The sequence below is a fragment of the Rhinolophus sinicus genome, chromosome 14, assembly GCF_057876585.1.
Source record: "Rhinolophus sinicus isolate RSI-liver-muscle chromosome 14, RSI-T2T, whole genome shotgun sequence".
NCBI lineage: Eukaryota > Metazoa > Chordata > Mammalia > Chiroptera > Rhinolophidae > Rhinolophus > Rhinolophus sinicus.
In genome coordinates, this window is record NC_142514.1 from 77,331,236 (window position 1) to 77,348,109 (window position 16,874).

Here is a 16,874-nt window from a genome sequence, read left to right on the forward strand (position 1 = left end):
TAGCCTCTTCTAGAAACGTTTCCTAGACCTCACCCCACCCCACCCTAGCCCCACCCTGCAATGTAATTATTCCTTATTTGTATTCCTGCCGAACCCTATGCTGACTTCTATGTCTTATTGCACTCTTTCCTTTCCTTGGTTACTTCCCTCTAATAGAGTGAGATCCTTATAACTACGGCATTCTTATTTCTGTCCTAACTAGCTCATAACAACCACTCAGTAAATGCCTATTAAATGGATTCAAAGATGAATTAGTTGAAGAGACACTTCTCCGTACGCCTTTAGAAGTTCGAACTGCAGTGCATGGTAGTACTTTGCACAGCATAGTTTCCTACAACAGATTGTGAACTCCCTGCCATCAGGGACAATGCTTGTAGATGTGCGACCGAGGCTGTTTGCGTGCTCACTTGAGTCTTTAAAATGCTTTGGCATCTTCATTGTCAGGCAATATTGACTAATGATTGAATACTGTTTAATTTAAGACATTGTTTGGTATGGCTATATAGGCATGTATAAAGAAGATGATTAATTATAAAAGAGATAGCAGTTACTTGACAGCTTTTTAAATGGGATACTTGTATCTGTCATTGGAACTCGGCAGCACTGAGGGTGATCATTCTGGTACCGCTTCTGTGGTGCTCAGGAGCAGATATGGTCAGACACTGGCTGGAGGCAGTGTTGGCAGAGCTGCTTTTGCAAATAGCAGTGGTGAAGACAGTTCCGGTGATCAGACAGGCTTTCAGTGTTGGGCTTTCCTTTCAATTTCAGTCTAGCTTCGCGGAGATGAATGAAGTTAACTCTTGTTTTTTCATGACACTTCCCATCTCTGATATGAGATGAGAGAAAAGTGTTGAAGCTTGGCATTAAAAGGGAAATTTTAACAGGACATGAATATAATACTTTAATTTTCTTTTTTTTTTTTTTTGGTCTGACTCAATTCTCATAACAGTGTGGTGCAATGTTAACACATTTGGTACGTGTATTTTATATTAATTGTACTCTCAAATTGACAAAATTGAAAAGTAGCCATAAAACATTGGACATTGGCAAGGCAATATTTATAAAATTGGAGAAATTGGGGTTTGTGGAGAGATCTTGGGCTCAGTTCTCAAAGCAGATAGTAGCCAGAACAAGCTGTTAGTAGCAGCTGGGTCTGCAGATGTGAACAGTGGATTAATTGTGCAAAGGGAGAAGGATGATAGTGTAGACTGAGAGGAGAGAGACACACTCCTTCATGCAAACAAAGCAAGTTCACATAGAGTAGGGTTTTATTTGAGGAAAAGCCCTTTTGATTCTGATTTTGGGAACTACCATGTTTCCCTGAAAATAAGACCTAGCCGGACCATCAACTCTAATGCGTCTTTTGGAGCAAAAATTAACATAAGATCCGGTCTTATTTTATTATAATATAAGATTGGGTTAATTTTTGCTCGAAAAGATCCATTAGAGTTGATGGTCTGGCTAGGTCTTATTTTCAGGGAAATACAGTAGAAAGTAGTGTGTTTTGCATTAATGCTTTTGACACAAACTGAATGAACTATAACAACTCTTCCACTCAATGGCCAAATGGAACTTTTTTGCCTTTTTTCTTTTCTCTATTTGGTTCAGCAAATACTGAGCGCCTGTTGACCGTGTCTATACCTGTAGGGAATAAAATGAATTAGCACAGTCCTTGGCTCTGGAAATCTCCCAGCTTGATGAGAATATAAAGCATTTAGGATGGTGCCTGGTACATAATAAATACTCCATACTTTACTATTAACTGGGAGAGGAGCCCATCAGTAGATACTGTTAATACTGATAACATAGCTGCCATATCCTGAGTTACCACTATGCACGAAGCATTGTATTAGTAGACATTTTGTTTAAATTCCTGGTCCTGATTTAATGTAAAATGTGCAGTTACTTAGGTAAAGTGTGTATTAGACAGGGGGAACTATCAACTAAAACAGCACAGAGAAGGGAATAAACATTTTTCAGAGAGGAAGTTGAAACATTGGAGAAGGTGACATTTAGGTAGGTCTCAAAGAATGATTTATAGCTTATTGGGTAGGGAGGTGAGGAGAGGTAGGGGATTGCACAAAAGAGGAATTCTCTTCTATGTCTACATTTTCTTTTCTACTTTGTCCCTCTGGACTTCCCACTGTACTTAATATACCCAGAGGATTTCTTGGTCATTGGTGGAAGCTCTCAGAGCTGAAGAGATGGCTGACTCTTGACATAATATGTAGATAAATAGGGGAGCTTGCTTCTGTCTTTTAGAATTCAGTAAACACACAAATCATGTCTGAAGGGTGGCACCAGTCTTGTCACTTCCACAGATGAAGTAAAAATGGAGACTCTGAGATAGTAGTGTTGTGTTATCTCCCATACTGCAATGCTGCTGAGGGATCCATACTCACTGTATATTTTATTTTGAGCCATCCTATGTAAAAACACCGATTTATAAGATTATTTAATTATAAGGTAATTCACCAAAATGTTTCTTTAAAAAATACATTCTCAGAGTATTTTTATGGTGGAATGATGGACAGTAAAAACATTAGGAAAACCAAGGTCTGTCCTCTAAGAATTAATAATGTAGCAGAACAAAGGGAACTCTGCCCCTCCCCTCACCCCCTCCAATCTGGTTAGACAGGTATGAAATTCAGAAAATAAGGAGTAGTGTCTTTAAGAAAGGTGCATAAGGGAGTGACATTTGAGACGATTTTGAAAGATTTTAATAAGGAGAAATTGAGAGAGATGGGCTTTGACTCACTTCATAAAAAAATCTGATGTATGTTTGAAGATAGTTCTTTGCATAAAATTAAATTATCTTGAGAAAAGTATTGGGTTAATCACTTTCTTCCTGGAGAGGGGCTCTGAGAGGTATTAAAATGATTTTGAAAAAAGAAAGTGCTTTTTTAATTTTCAAGAATAATTGTCTTGTGTTTTGTCCTTTTCATTAGCCTGTAATTGACTAGAGGACAAATGCCTCATACACGTTTGAAAACCGAGAGGTGGCAAATAGGTATTTGTTGATTGCTTTCTGGATTAAACATTTTACAATTGGAGAGTATATTAGGGAAAACATACAAGTAGAAAGACTGAATGAAAGGCGATAGAGGAAATTCAATAGAAAATTCCTTTACATTTTGTTTTTACGGGTCAGAAAAGTGATTACCAGATCACATTTCTTAGAACACTGATGCCTTCTGGTTCTTCAAGAAACACAGAAGATTCTTTCTTTCTTCCATTTTTTAAAATTGTAAATTGAATTTTGCTGAAATGCCGTCAGAGATAAGACTTCTGGTAAAAGTGGAGTTTGACTATGCTGCATCCTGCTCCTAAGTCCTGGAACTCCCTTGCCTCAGAATATATCACTCAACACATTTGCCTTATTAAAAACAGCTTGTAGTAACTTTACTAGCTGTTCAGTGGTTCACAAAGATGCAAAGCTAACATTTTTTAAGGGAATGATGAAGGTGGAGCAGATATAGACTGCATGCTGCAGGGAATTAAATGCTGGTATGAATTTTACAAGTTGCAAACGAAGAGGAAGCAGTGGGATTCTGAGAAGGTGGAGTCACATTTTATTGAAAACAAGACAATGGCTTTCAGATTTTAATAACTGGACAGCATCTGTACTTTTGGCTCTTTTTCTCATCAAAAGCTCTTGGAAGGTATGGATGCCTTTCCACGAAAAGTTCTCATGGTATTGATTGGCACTGATGAAATATGAAATTTATACTCAGTTTCCAAATTTATTATTTTTTTTACTCAGTGGTATGTATTAAGAGGTCCTCCATCTCCCGCACTCCAGTTAAGATATTAGTGACTTCATAATGAATAGATGAAGTAAACTTTTAGGAATTCTAATGAAATGAGTTAGAAGTCTTATTTAACATATTTCTCTAATGTGCTGGCTTTGAAAAAATGATTTTCTTTTTTATTTTAAGTGGTCAGTTTCCAAGGCGTAACTCTCATGAAAATGGCTTAGTTATCTCTTTGAAATATCAGTGGAATATTTTGTATTGGAAAATCAAAATTTCTGTAAAACCTAAGAAAATCATGTCCCCTTTTGTTGCAAACCTTATGTCATTAAATTATAAGTTAAGTTTGGCCAGGAAAAGAAAGATAACAGTTTGTAAATAGTTCACAGTACTAATGAGATTGCAAAGGAAATGAATGGACTACCTAATACAAAGAAATTGTTTTAAACATCTTTAAAACTGTGTTAGTAGCATTCATAATAAATAATTATTCTAGCAACAGTTAAACAATTGTTTTCATTTCTGTGCCAACTGTACATTACACGGGATGCGGCCATATTTGTTTATCCTTGTGAACCATGGAAGGATGGGGGGGAACCGTGCCGAGGGGGACCCTAGTGCTCGTCTTGTAACCAAATCTGTATTTGACCATTGATGGAACCAAGTTCCCCCCAAACATGCATCTGAAAGTAATGAAACATCTAAACATGTATCTTGCCGTTTGAACCTCTGCTTATTCATAACAGTTCTCACTCACATCCACTCTGTGTTCTTGTCTGCATTCCAGCTCCTTCTCCTAGTATTATGTTTGTTTATTGAAAAAGATATTACAGCAGCTGCTCTGTATGAGGTACCGCCCCAGGCACTATGAGGTGCTTGAGATGCTGTCCCTGCCCCCAAAGGCTTCACCTTTAGAGTGGAGGGGAGACCCACACTGAACAACAGAGGGATAAAATAGGTCCCATGTGAACTCGTGCCACAGGAGCGACCACGTGCTGTAGGATTTCACAGAAGGGGTGATCACTTGTGGCATGCATTAAAGAAAAAAATTACAAGAATTTTTCTATTCACTTGCTTTGAGTTTTTAGGGAAGTCCCTCAAATTTCTGGGCTTCAACTTTCTTACTGGTAAATGTTTAGTAAAATAATAACCATGACTGGTTTGAGGGATGAGCATTCCAAAATGCCTGTGATCAAAGGTTGTGAAATTTGAGATATAATTCAGTTCAGGAAGAGGCCAGTATTTGGCGGGCAAGGAACAGTTGTATCTATCTATACTTGTCAGGGTCCTTTTCTCCTCTGCAGGTTTTTAACATTTGTCTGAATTCTAGGGGCAAATTTTTTAAATGAAAAATTTTTATTTTTTTATGAGTAAAAACAACCTTAAGCTATTAACTGTTTGTTAGAAATTGATGTTGGCATAGAATTTGGAATGATTATTTCTGAGAGATACATCCTGAAAATTAGAGGTGGATTTTTAAAAAATTTTAAGTAGCATTACTGTGAAGTGTAAATCACTTCATCTCTCAGGGGAAGTGTTATGCAAAATATATAACCTTATATGCAAAATATCAAACTATTAAATAGGTAGTTATGGAATTTAAAATATAGGAAATAAATGATTATTTCACTTATATAGCAACTACTAACAGGAATTCATTGAGTCTCTAGAGGAAAACAGTAACTTAAAAATTGGAAATTAGCATCTATTGGCCATTTAAGGAAAGCGGATTTAGGTCAAAAGGAAACGAAAATGTCCTGGGAATGAATGTTAAATGCTATAAGATGCCATTAAAAAGAGGTTGTGGAATCTCCTTTTCTGGAAATGTTTAAAAACAAGACAGATCTTCATCTCTCAGGAGAAGTGTTGAAGTTCAGTCCTGCCTAGAGGCAGGAAAATTAACTGGATTATGCCTGTGTGGTCTCTCGAGTTTTTGGAACAGCCCTCTGAATGCAGTAAATATTCCTCACTCTGTTGACTGAAACTGATGTTTCATAGTTGTTCATTTTAGCTTTGTTTATTATAAGACCAGGGTGACTTTGTATAAGTAACAAAATTAAATTTGGACATGAGATTCATGATGTAAGCTGTGTGCATATCTGAATCAGTTTTAAAAGCATTAAAATATATGTAGTGCTGAAACTGTTCAGAGTGTAACTTAGTCTTTTGATGATATAGAAAATACTTGCTTTCATGCAAGGTCTCAATGCCATTAATCATTTAATAAATAATTATAAAGCAATTGCTATGAACACTGCAGGATACAAATATGAGTCAGGTATGGTTCCTCCTCTCAAGGAACTTAGTCTGCCAGTGGAGATAAAATATATGCACAGAGGATATACATGATAAGTGAAAAGTAGAATAATTGGGATAAGTATCACGAAAAAAAGGATTAAATAGGGTTATGAGAGTTCAAAGAAGGGAAACTAATACCTTTGGATTGAACCAAGGAATGCTTGCTGGAAGAAAAAGACATTGAACTGGACCTTAAGGAGTATGAAGCATTTTGAGGGGTGAAATGAAGAGAACTCGGAGAGAGGTAGGGTTGTACCTAGTACTGCCAAAGGTGCTGATTCAGCTGAGGCATAAAGAAGTCAGGGGACATAGGCTGGGAAGGCCTCCTTGTGGCTAGTCTCAAATTTCAGGTCAACATGCCTTGAAATCAGAGCTTGGGTTCTGTTTGCTCAGTGCTTAATATCCTTTGGAAATGATTAAGCATTAAAAGGTCCCTGTCCATGGAAGGTTTGTAATTTGCTGTTTGAACTGCAAGGGAAAGAAAAGGCTTTAACAAGGACCCCAAGAAAGTAGCTGCTGAGTCATTTGGACCATAGTTTGCAGAGAACTATGTTGAGAAACACTGATTTCAAGGCATGTTAACCGGTGTTACTCAAGAAAGGGTCTCCTCACCAAAATTAATTGGAGAAATTAAAAGTTAAACAATTACAGGGGTTATTTGCTGGGGGACTTTTCGGAGCCTTTAATATTGAGAATCTCAAACAGGTCAAAAGGTACAACACTTCCAACACGATTTCGTATTTTTTCATGGATTGTCTCATGAAACTACTGTTCCTTGGAGTACACTTTAGGGAACATTGCCCTCTGCATCCGATGATGACAGGAACATGAGTGGTGGTCACATGCATGGGAAACGATGAGATGACAGTTTTTAGGCAGGCAGCATCAGCCATTCCTGGCACATAGTAGGCATTCAGTAACTGTACAGGAAATTAATGCACCCAAGAGTGAATGATTGATATCTTAACAATACTTGATCCCAGATTGCATGCTGAAGCAGAAGAAGGAATGGAGTCCAAAATGGGAATGTGGGAAATTTTGAGCTTTGGCTATGCTAGAAAAGGTAGCATCATGGAAAGTTAGAGGAATTGGTTTAAATGAATGTTGATCAATTTAGTGTTTCTTGAGAAGCTGTGGGAGCTCCAGCTGGAGGGTTACAGTAAATGCTGGTACTGTGGACTTGGGAGAGAAGTTATTGTTTTTTGTCATTAAATTTGTCATTAATTTTTTGTTGTTAAGACAAAAAATTGTGTGCTTGTTTAACTTCCAGGTAAACAGCAATGTTCCTATACAACTAACTCTAATACAAGAAGATAACCATCAGTTTAGTCTAAAAGAAACTTCAGGGTTAACAAAGCAACAAACCTATGGTGTTTTTGGTTTTGTTTTGTTTTTTAAATCGGACAGTACTAGTACCAGGCATCTTCATCTTCATCAGTGAATTTTGTTTTTTGCAGTCTGGTGTACTCATAGGAATTAATTAATTTTTAAGTTTAATATTGGTTTTTTTTTTTAATTCAGGTATTTGCCTTTGATTATTGCTTTTGGTCCATGGATGAATCTAACACTGCAAAATACGCTGGTAAGTTGACTTTTCTTTCTACAGTTGACAGTTGGGCCTCTGGCCTCTTCTTCGATTACATCTATTTTCCTTAATTATTCTGGAGTTCTGTTTTTCCCGTAAAATTCACGCTCATTCTTTCCCATGTAGTGCATGGGCTTGGAAGTTAGTAAGATATGATTTCCGGTCTGCTCAGCCACTACTTGCTGAGAAGCCATGGCTGGGATTTTTTTCAATCTCATTAAGCTTCAGGTTCTTCAACTGTAAAGTGAATATTAGTATCTTCGGAGGTACTCCAAGGAGTAGAGATGATGGGGAACCACATCAGGCCATAAATGGTACCTATTGTGATTGTCACATAAGAAGAGATTTAGCGAGCCGTGCCTTTCCTTATTGTTAACTTTCAGGGGATGCACTACTCATTTATATAAACAAAGCACAGGCGCTGTTGGTTTCTAGGACCCATTCACGTCCTGAGTGTTCTAAAGCAGTCAGTGGTAGTATGAAGTAAAACTACACCTTCCCAGGTTAGCATTGCATCCTAGCCCCACATTTTGCTAGTGTTCTTTACTTGACACATTTTATCCCTATTCCATCAAATACAAATGACTGCTAATTTTATTATTTGTGACCATTGGTAAATTTTAACTTTTCCTGAGAGTTAATCACAATTACTTTAGCTTAAGAGGGAAGTGTTTATTTTAGTGGAGGAAGGCTTTGATTCCTTCCCTTTTGATTGTGTCCTGTTTTCTTAGATACATAGCCTTAATGGGTGTTTTTCTCTTTATCTGTACTTACAAGAATATCAGCTGAATGACTTTCCCATTTAGGTAAAAAAAAAAGGAAAGAAAAACAGTGAGGGATGAATGGAGATGTGCGATGTCTACTTACAAAATTGGACGAGAAAATTTCTTATTCTTTAGATCCCCATTGTACAAATACTGTGACCAACCACCTTGGAAAAACTAAACTTCTTGCTTGCTATTCTCTCAGGTTTGTTTAGATTGTAAATAATCTGCCTACTAAATAGTTACTAGTATATTGGTTGGTTGGTAATTTGATTTCCTTTCTTTTCATTAAAAACATAGCAATTCCTTCTTAATTGTGAATAGAAACATTAAGATAGAAGCATTCATTCTCTGATGGGAAATAGATGAAATGGAGAAAGGGAAAGCACAGATTTTCTGAAACCAACCTATTTGTCGGGCTCAATGAATAATGGCATCGTTGATACTGAATCAGATCTCTTAAGGCAGCTTTCAAAATGTGGAGGGACAGAGAGGTGGGGGAGAGGGAGAGAAAGCTAAGCACATGGATTAAAAGAGCAAAGAAACCATTCTAAATTTCATGTGGTGTGTAAATGTTAAGTTCTCAGTTGTATTTATGTTATGCTACCTATTAAAAGCTATAGCAAGAGCTTCAAATTGCAGGCTTTCCAGTTTGGAAATACAGTAGTTCTGTAGGTAGTATGTGTAATGGCATTGCAGTGAGTTGGTTGGAGTGGTGGAAGGCTGTGAGCTCTTAAGCCAGACTGCCTGGGTTCAGATCCTGGCTTTACCACTTTGTACCTGTGGAAGGTTGGGTGAGTTCCTAATATCACATTTCTTCTGTTTCCTCATGTTAAGTAAGGATGATAGTTCTGATCTCATAGGGTTGATTTGAGGACTCAATGACTTGTTCATTTAGTACTTGGCACAGAGGAAAAGCTCGCGTAATATTTATCGTCTTTATCTTTGGAAAGAAAATACATTGTTCTGGTGTTGAGAAGGCCTGGTTTTGCCACAAGCTGCTAAACTTTGGTGATCTGTGCTTCCTCCTATGTAAAAGGAGGAGATAGGGCATAGAATGAGCTCAGATCTCCTCCAGCTCTCTGATAAAACATGAATCAGACATTTTATGCTGGCCACCTGGCTGTTGAAGTGGACTTTTCAGAGGCAAATCAGCGGCTTATTTGTTAAGACATTTGAATTGCATTGACTCATGCTTTGAGACATTTTACATTTTAAATATATTATCTCGTTATTACTACCTTTTGGGTTGATAGTCATAATAATGCTTGTCTGGCACATAATTCTTAGTCTTTAAAGCAAAATCCTTGTGGCAGAGCTAAGGAAAAAAACAGAAGTAACCTACAGAATTCACCCAAAGCATGGCATTTCTGCATAAACCCACATCTTCCCCAGCAACCCACATATACATGCATGTAGACATTGCTCCCCATTTAGAATTATAAAGTTATTATATTACAGTGAATACTGATAAACTTGAGATTGTCATAGCAGATAATAGGTCTTTGTAAATGTTTGAATCACTACTGATTGCAATTAAGGCATTCTCAACAATAATTCAACACATTTTTAAATCACTGCCTGAAATGTGTCATATTAGTAAATAACAGTGGTTTCCAGTGACCTTGCTTTTACTTTTTTTTCTTGTAAGGGGGTTATTTTTCATAAACGTATTTTTCTGTAAACCATACCCCAAATAAAAATCAGTCTGGTGTGGCATATTTGGGGAATAAATGTGGACATGGCCAGTTTTGGAGAAATTCTAAACTTATTGACTTAGAAATTATGTAACAGTTCTCACCATATGGCATGTTGCTCAAATTTGCTGAAGCCATGTGTTTTCAGGGACTGTTAATATCCTACAATATAGGAGAAAGGTTGCACTTCTGTTAGGGTAGCTTTCTACTGAGAGGGCACAGCTGAGCGCCTCTGAGCCTTGAGCTATTGCTATGGGGAGAGCAGCCATGTTTGATTCCATTCGCAGGATGCCAGATTTTATGTGCTCAGAGGTAGAAATGGTATCTGTTACATTGTTTAACTGTGCATCAACATTTACATTCTAAAAGCTGGCAGTAGGCAAAATAGAACTGATTTTTTAGCAGCTTTCCGAAATAGTTGTTTTAGCACATTGTCCCGATTCATTGTTTTACTATTCAAGTGTATATGAAGCACTCTTCAAGTGCTTTGCACAGAGTAAATACTCAGAAATTGTTAGCTGTTTGATTTATCATAACTGTAGTTTTCCCTACGCTTATGCGAAGCAATAGTGGTTGATTATTTGAAAAGTTTGTTAGAGATTCATTATAAATGATGCATGCCATCTTAAAAGACATTTATGAAACAATCTGACTGGAATCCTTCTAGATTTTTCTTTTACAGTCTTTTATAAGCTGTCTCACTCATACCTAATTTGAAAATTCTTTTAGAGACTCAACTTTTATCAACTTGTTCCTCAGTATCCAACTTAGATTTCTTATATTCAGCAACTTTCTTTTTGCATTTGTTAATTAAATTATGTAATTACGGAGAAGTACAACCGAAATAAGCCAGTTTAGGAGCAAACACAACTGACCCTTTGTAAGAACATAACTCAGCTGGTAGGAGTCCAGAGAGTGGCCTCCCAGCTGGGAGACTTAGCATGTGGTGGGCGTGTGTGGGCCGTATATTTCACAGATGGAAGAAAGAATGTTGGATAATTCAGAGAATTGGTAAGTGAAGGTCAGTTAAAAAAAATTTCTGTCAAATATATGAGCTAAGCTAATATTGTTACATTTTAAAAAGAATAGGTAGGTGTGTGTGCTTCTGTTTTTTCTCATCTCTATTTCCTGTTTTGTAATCCCACCCAACCCCACCTTCTTCCACACTTTCCTTCCTTTGTCCACTCTGTTCCTTAGAATATTTATTGGCAGCCAGTGACATCATTTAACTATATTTATGACATCATTTAGGTATATTTAGAGGGGTGGATAATAACAACAATAGGCAATACAGGTCTGGGCACTAGGTTCCCAGCACTGTGGGTATCCCTTTACCTGCAGCTGGTCATTTTATTGTCAATACACACAACCAGCCAGAAACTTTATTGTCCTCATTTTATAGATGAGGAAACAGGTTCAGAGGCCATGCCACCTGTGAGAGAGCTGAAAGCAGTGGTAAATGTGGATTTTGGTCATTGACAATGATGTGTGGAGATTCTGTGGATTCTACTGCAACCCCAGGCTCTCTTCTCTTCTGCCTCCTCCCAGGAGAGGCTGTGTTAAGGAAATCAGATTGGAGTGCTCTGGCTTGGAACCTAGCCAGCAATAATACTAATGGCATTGTCCCTTCTGTCAGAAGTTCTCTAGAGCCCCGAATGCCTGTGTTTGGTTTGGGCTTTGTTTTAACCTCCACTCAAGTGCTGTAAACTGTGCATCCCACAGTCCAGAGGAGATGTTGTGTCAAGCCTGCTTCATAGCAGAGACAGTGTAAAACTCTCTCGAGCAGCTAGCAATGGAGAATGTTTACTGTTTTAACAGTCGTTTTTTTGTGAAAATACCCTCCTGAGGAACTCCAAAATGCATTCTCTACTGGACAATCCTCACAAGTAAGGTGGTTTCTTTCCTTCTTTCTTCCTGGCCACCAAAGCCTGATGCCCTCCTCAGTGAGTCAGCCACTTTATCGGGCAACAAAAAGGAGCCAGGCTGCACCGCCAGCTCATGACTAGTCCCAGCACTGTCCTGGGGGGTGGAGACGTCCGTCTGGGTGAGTCACCCATGCCATCTGCAAGTAAGACTCCCAGGGACCACAGTGCTGATCGCTCGTGAAACCTTTACCCTCATGGCCCAGTTTCTTGGGGTCCTTTTGCCACGTCCCTTAGTGGCAAACGTCTATAGTTGATTAAAACTTAAACCTAGTGTCACCAAGTCAAACCTTAAAGCCTTAGTTCCTTTATCTGAACTCTGCAGGTTTTGATCATTTAACTTAAACCAGTTTTAAAGTCACTGCATGTGACAATTTCTGAGAGTTCCCTTATTTGATAGAGGGGTTTACTGAAACCTCATCCAGGTTAGGTGTTCCTTACCCTTCAGGTATGTGTGAAGAACCTGTCTGCTCGTGCACTGTCCAGGTGCTCTGATTCGGAGCTGGGCCGTTTGCCAAGTTTAGACTCATCAAAATCACCATGGCTGTCAGCCCTGTTTAGAAGTGAAAAACACCCTTGCAAATGAGCAAGCCCAAGAATTCCAAATTACAAATATTGAGCTTAACTATTTTTTTCCCACTCTGACTTCAATGAGAAAAGAAGGAAAACTGGAGACTGGTTAAACTGATAAAATTATTGATTGTGTTAAAATCTTGAATGTTCTTCCATGTAGCTACTTTAAGAAAATGAAAAATATTCTGGGTGTATGTCATGTCCAGCCTTATATTGCCCTATGTGGTGTTTTATGCAACCGTGATCTACATGAGACTTCCTTATTTAATGCAGGTTGCAAGTAAGACAGGGATAGACCCTTCCATTTTGTTCTCCCATTTCCTAGAACATAGCCCATGGTGATGTTTTACCGTGTGCTTCTTCAGTAGTCAGATGTGAGGCATATTAGGCAGGTGCGTTTTCCCTCCATCCCTTCTGTGTTACGCTATCAGGGCCCTGCTATGTAGAGAGAATTTCCTTGGTTACTTGCCTCCCAAAGCACATGTCTAGTAGCTTTGCGTCTATTGCTGCTATTCCCCATAGGGACAGATTATGCACAAGTGTGGAGACTCAGGGTGCTAGCTTATCAAAGATCTGTATTATATGTGACTCAGGGCTGGATGGATCAGGTAGATAACTTTGTTTGCAGAAATTCCATACAGGAGCCCTCTTTACTGTTCTGACATTGTGTTATGGGTTGCTTTGGGCATGCCTGTGTCGTAAGACTTCTCCACACAGTTATAGGAGGTCTAATCATAAGCCCCACAGAGGAAATTGGCATCCCGGTCATGGTTACTAACAAGTGAGGTCAGGTTTGCCCTGTGGATTCCCTGCACCAGGCATGTGGAGCTGACATCTGCAGAATGGCCACCTCCTCTCTGGCATCAGTCCTGCTGAAAAGCCACAGGCTCTTGGGATTGACATTGTGGCTTTGCTCAGCTTGTCAGGGAGAGAGACAAGTACTCCTAGATCCTCCTGCCTCCCACAGGCTTTCTGAGCTTTCCCTAATGTGCAGGTGCGCGTTCCCTTATACAAACAGCGCTTCATTCTTTTTAAGTGTGAACTGGAAACGTTTAGGGTGGGGGTAGTGCTTCTTTGGTGGATTCCCTGATTCCCACCATCCAGCATTTAGCAGTTCTTTTTTGTGAACTGAGCTTCGAAAAGCAGTTGACAAGTCATTTTTCCTATGCTGAAAAAAGGGGATTGCTGTGTTTAGAAAATAGAAATGAACAAAGCAAAAAAAGCTTCAGGCTTTTAGATAAACCAGACTGTCCTTACTAGACCTTATAGGGGTCTTGACATTTAATATTTTCTCTCTCTCACTGAGAGTAGTGTAGCCACCATTTGTGTTTCATGGAGAGCCGATCATGTTAAGGACAGGAAACTGTAAAAAGAGTCTATGGTGCATTTTTACACTTTGGTTGATGGTCTGGCCTTTTAAAATAGTTGTTTCTTATTGTACCAGTGGTATCCTGAAAGTCCCCAAACTGAAAATGAAGTATAACCCCAGCCAGGAATTCATACAGCTAAAAAGGCACCAGAATATAAAATTAAGGGGTACTCTATATCATGTTTCTACTCACAATTTTATTGATATGATTTTATGTTGTTTTTCCTCTTATACCTTTCTGAGATATCTTAATGTTATAAAAGAATGATCAGTATTTTTCCTGCACTGGAAACATGAGTTGGCATATGCTGGCCCAAATAATACTACTGTTCCGTCTTCCTCTCCTCATCATGACCCAAAACACACATACCCATAACACATTACCCTCACATACACACCGAAGACACACACCCCACTACACACACACACACACACACACACACACACACACACTTCTCTTTCTCAGTGGAATTTTAAAAGTGGGACCTCTAGGGGAGCTGCTAGAGAAATAGCAATAAATAATAATAAGTGATTCCTTTAAAATTTATTTTCTAAGAACCCACATCTTTTATATTTTTAAAATTAAATTTATTGGGTGAGAGTGGTTAGTAAAATTACATAAGTTTCAAGTGTACAATTCTGTAATACATCATCTATATATCACATTGTGTGTTTACCACCCAGAGTCAGTTCTCTTTCCATCACCATATATTGGATCCCCTTTACCCTCATCTACCACCCCGCTCCTACCTTACCCTCTGGTAACCACTAAACTGTTGTCTGTGTTTATGAGTTTTTGTTTCTTTCTTTGTCTTATTCCTTTGTTGCTTTCAGTTTTATATCTCACATATGAATGAAATCATATGGTTCTTGATTTTTTCTGTCTGACTTATTGCGCTCAGCATTATAATCTCAAGATCCATCCATGTTGTCATAAATGGTACTATTGCATCTTTTCTTATGGCAGAATAGTATTCCATTGTGTATATATACCACGTCTTTATCCAGTCATCTATCGAAGGACACTTTAGCTGTGCAGATGTCTTTTATCTTTGAAATTGAATTGCATCAGAGAATTGTTACAAAGGTGGAGGAACTTTTTAAGGAAAGTAATGAGATGATCAACTGCTTCTCTACACCAGAATTGATTATAGTTGACTAAATATTTAAGGGATGATTCTAATAATAGATATTAATTAAAATATATTCTAGACTTATAATGGCAAGGCACTATGGTAAGGGCTTCACCTGTATTGACTTATTAAATTGTATAGCAACATAGTAGGTAGCAACTATTATTCCTGTTTTACTAATGAAGACACCGAAAACTTGCACCAGGTTATACAGCTGGTGAGGAGTACAGTTTAGAAATAAAACTGTACAAAACAAAAACAACAATGCTAGAATAAAATGTAGGTGAATGCCTACATAATCCAAAAGGATTTTGGAAGCATAACATATATCATAGGTGAGAATTATAAAGGGAAAGATGAAAGATTTGAATATGAAAGACCAAAGTTTTTGTACAACAAAGAACAACATAAGACTGAAAAGTAAATGACAGACTAGGGAAAAATATTTACAACATATGATAAACCAAAGGTTAATATTCGTAATATATGATGAGCATTTTAAAATTAATAAGTGAAAAAAATCAATGATAAAACCAATTGATTTATAAAAATAAACATAGCACCCAAATATCCAACTTATTAAAGAATGAATACAAATGGGCAATAAACTATGGAAATGAACATTTTAATTTAACAAAACGAGGGTTTTTTTCCTTTTCCTATTGACTTAGTCAAAATGTTGAAGTTGTAGGAAAAAAGGACTTCCCACATTGCTAGAGGACTTAGTATTTGATTTTTTTGGAGTTTTCCTAGTAATGGCAATAGAAAAGTGTATAAAGATAAATATGTAAGAATAAATATTACAGAAAAAAGAAAAAGGAAATAATGTAAATACCTAATAGGGAACTGATTGCATCAGTGAAACATACCATGGAAATCTAAGCAGCTATAAAGAATGTTAAGGTTGAGGCATCTTTGCAAAGGTGGGAAGTATTCATTATTTCTTGTCTTAAAACAGAATAAATTTCTCTTGAGGCATGAAGCCATATAAAATGTATTTCAGTCCCTCTAGAATCCAGTCTTGCTTAGATTTATAAAAATACATGAGCCTGACAGTAGTTCTTTGTATTTGTCCTTTGATAAGTTGTGCTTCAAGATAGTTATTTAAGGATGGAAAGCAGGAAAGTTCTTTCCAGAAACACAGAATAATCGTTTTCTATTTTTTCACATTCCATTTTGTGTTTCCCAGAATTTTCCTTTCCTCTTTATATTAATAAGTAAAATTTTATTAAATATAGTAAACCTGAATTACATTCTGTCAAGTGTAATTGTAAAAACCCAACTAAAAGAACTTGACTTTTTGGAAAACATATGTATGTATTTAGCGGAAATCAGAGAGACAATTTTTTTCAGGCACGTACTATTTTGTTTTAAGGTTCAGGAGGTCAGCGTGGGTGTCAATAAAAGTGATTCTTATCAGATCATCCAATTAATAGATGCATATTATGTTGACATGTCTATTAACACCCCAGTGCCTTATTTAACAAAAGCTATTGTAGTCTTTAGGGGCTCATTAGACTTTCAGAAACAATCATACTTTGACCAAAGTATAACCTCTAAAACAGTTAAACGTTTCTTTTTAAGTTCAACAAACAATATTTTGATACCTCAGTCATCACTAATGAGAAAAGGGGCCCCCAATTCAATACATATTAGTCTGAGAATAGCAGTGTCAACACAGAAATAAGGCAGGAAGAGTGCATACTGTGTGCCAGGCAATCTGCTAAGACGAAACACCTCCTGTTTTCAAAGGAGCTCACAATGCAACGGTAGAGAAAAAA

At 37.5% G+C, this 16,874-nt stretch overlaps 1 protein-coding gene across 10 annotated transcripts in view; it reads left to right on the plus strand.

The window, feature by feature from the left end:
- The window catches only part of KIF13A (kinesin family member 13A), a 187,089-nt gene that overhangs the window by 83,536 nt on the left and 86,679 nt on the right, over positions 1 to 16,874 (plus strand). For all 10 annotated transcript variants that reach the window (XR_016018678.1, XM_074335179.2, XM_074335181.2 and 7 more), the window contains exon 4: positions 7,572 to 7,632. Coding sequence is in view for 9 of the 10 variants with exons in the window: in XM_074335179.2 (XP_074191280.2) it covers positions 7,572 to 7,632 (61 nt within the window). In the remaining variant the exon portion in view is untranslated. The remainder of the gene's footprint in view (positions 1 to 7,571; positions 7,633 to 16,874) is intronic.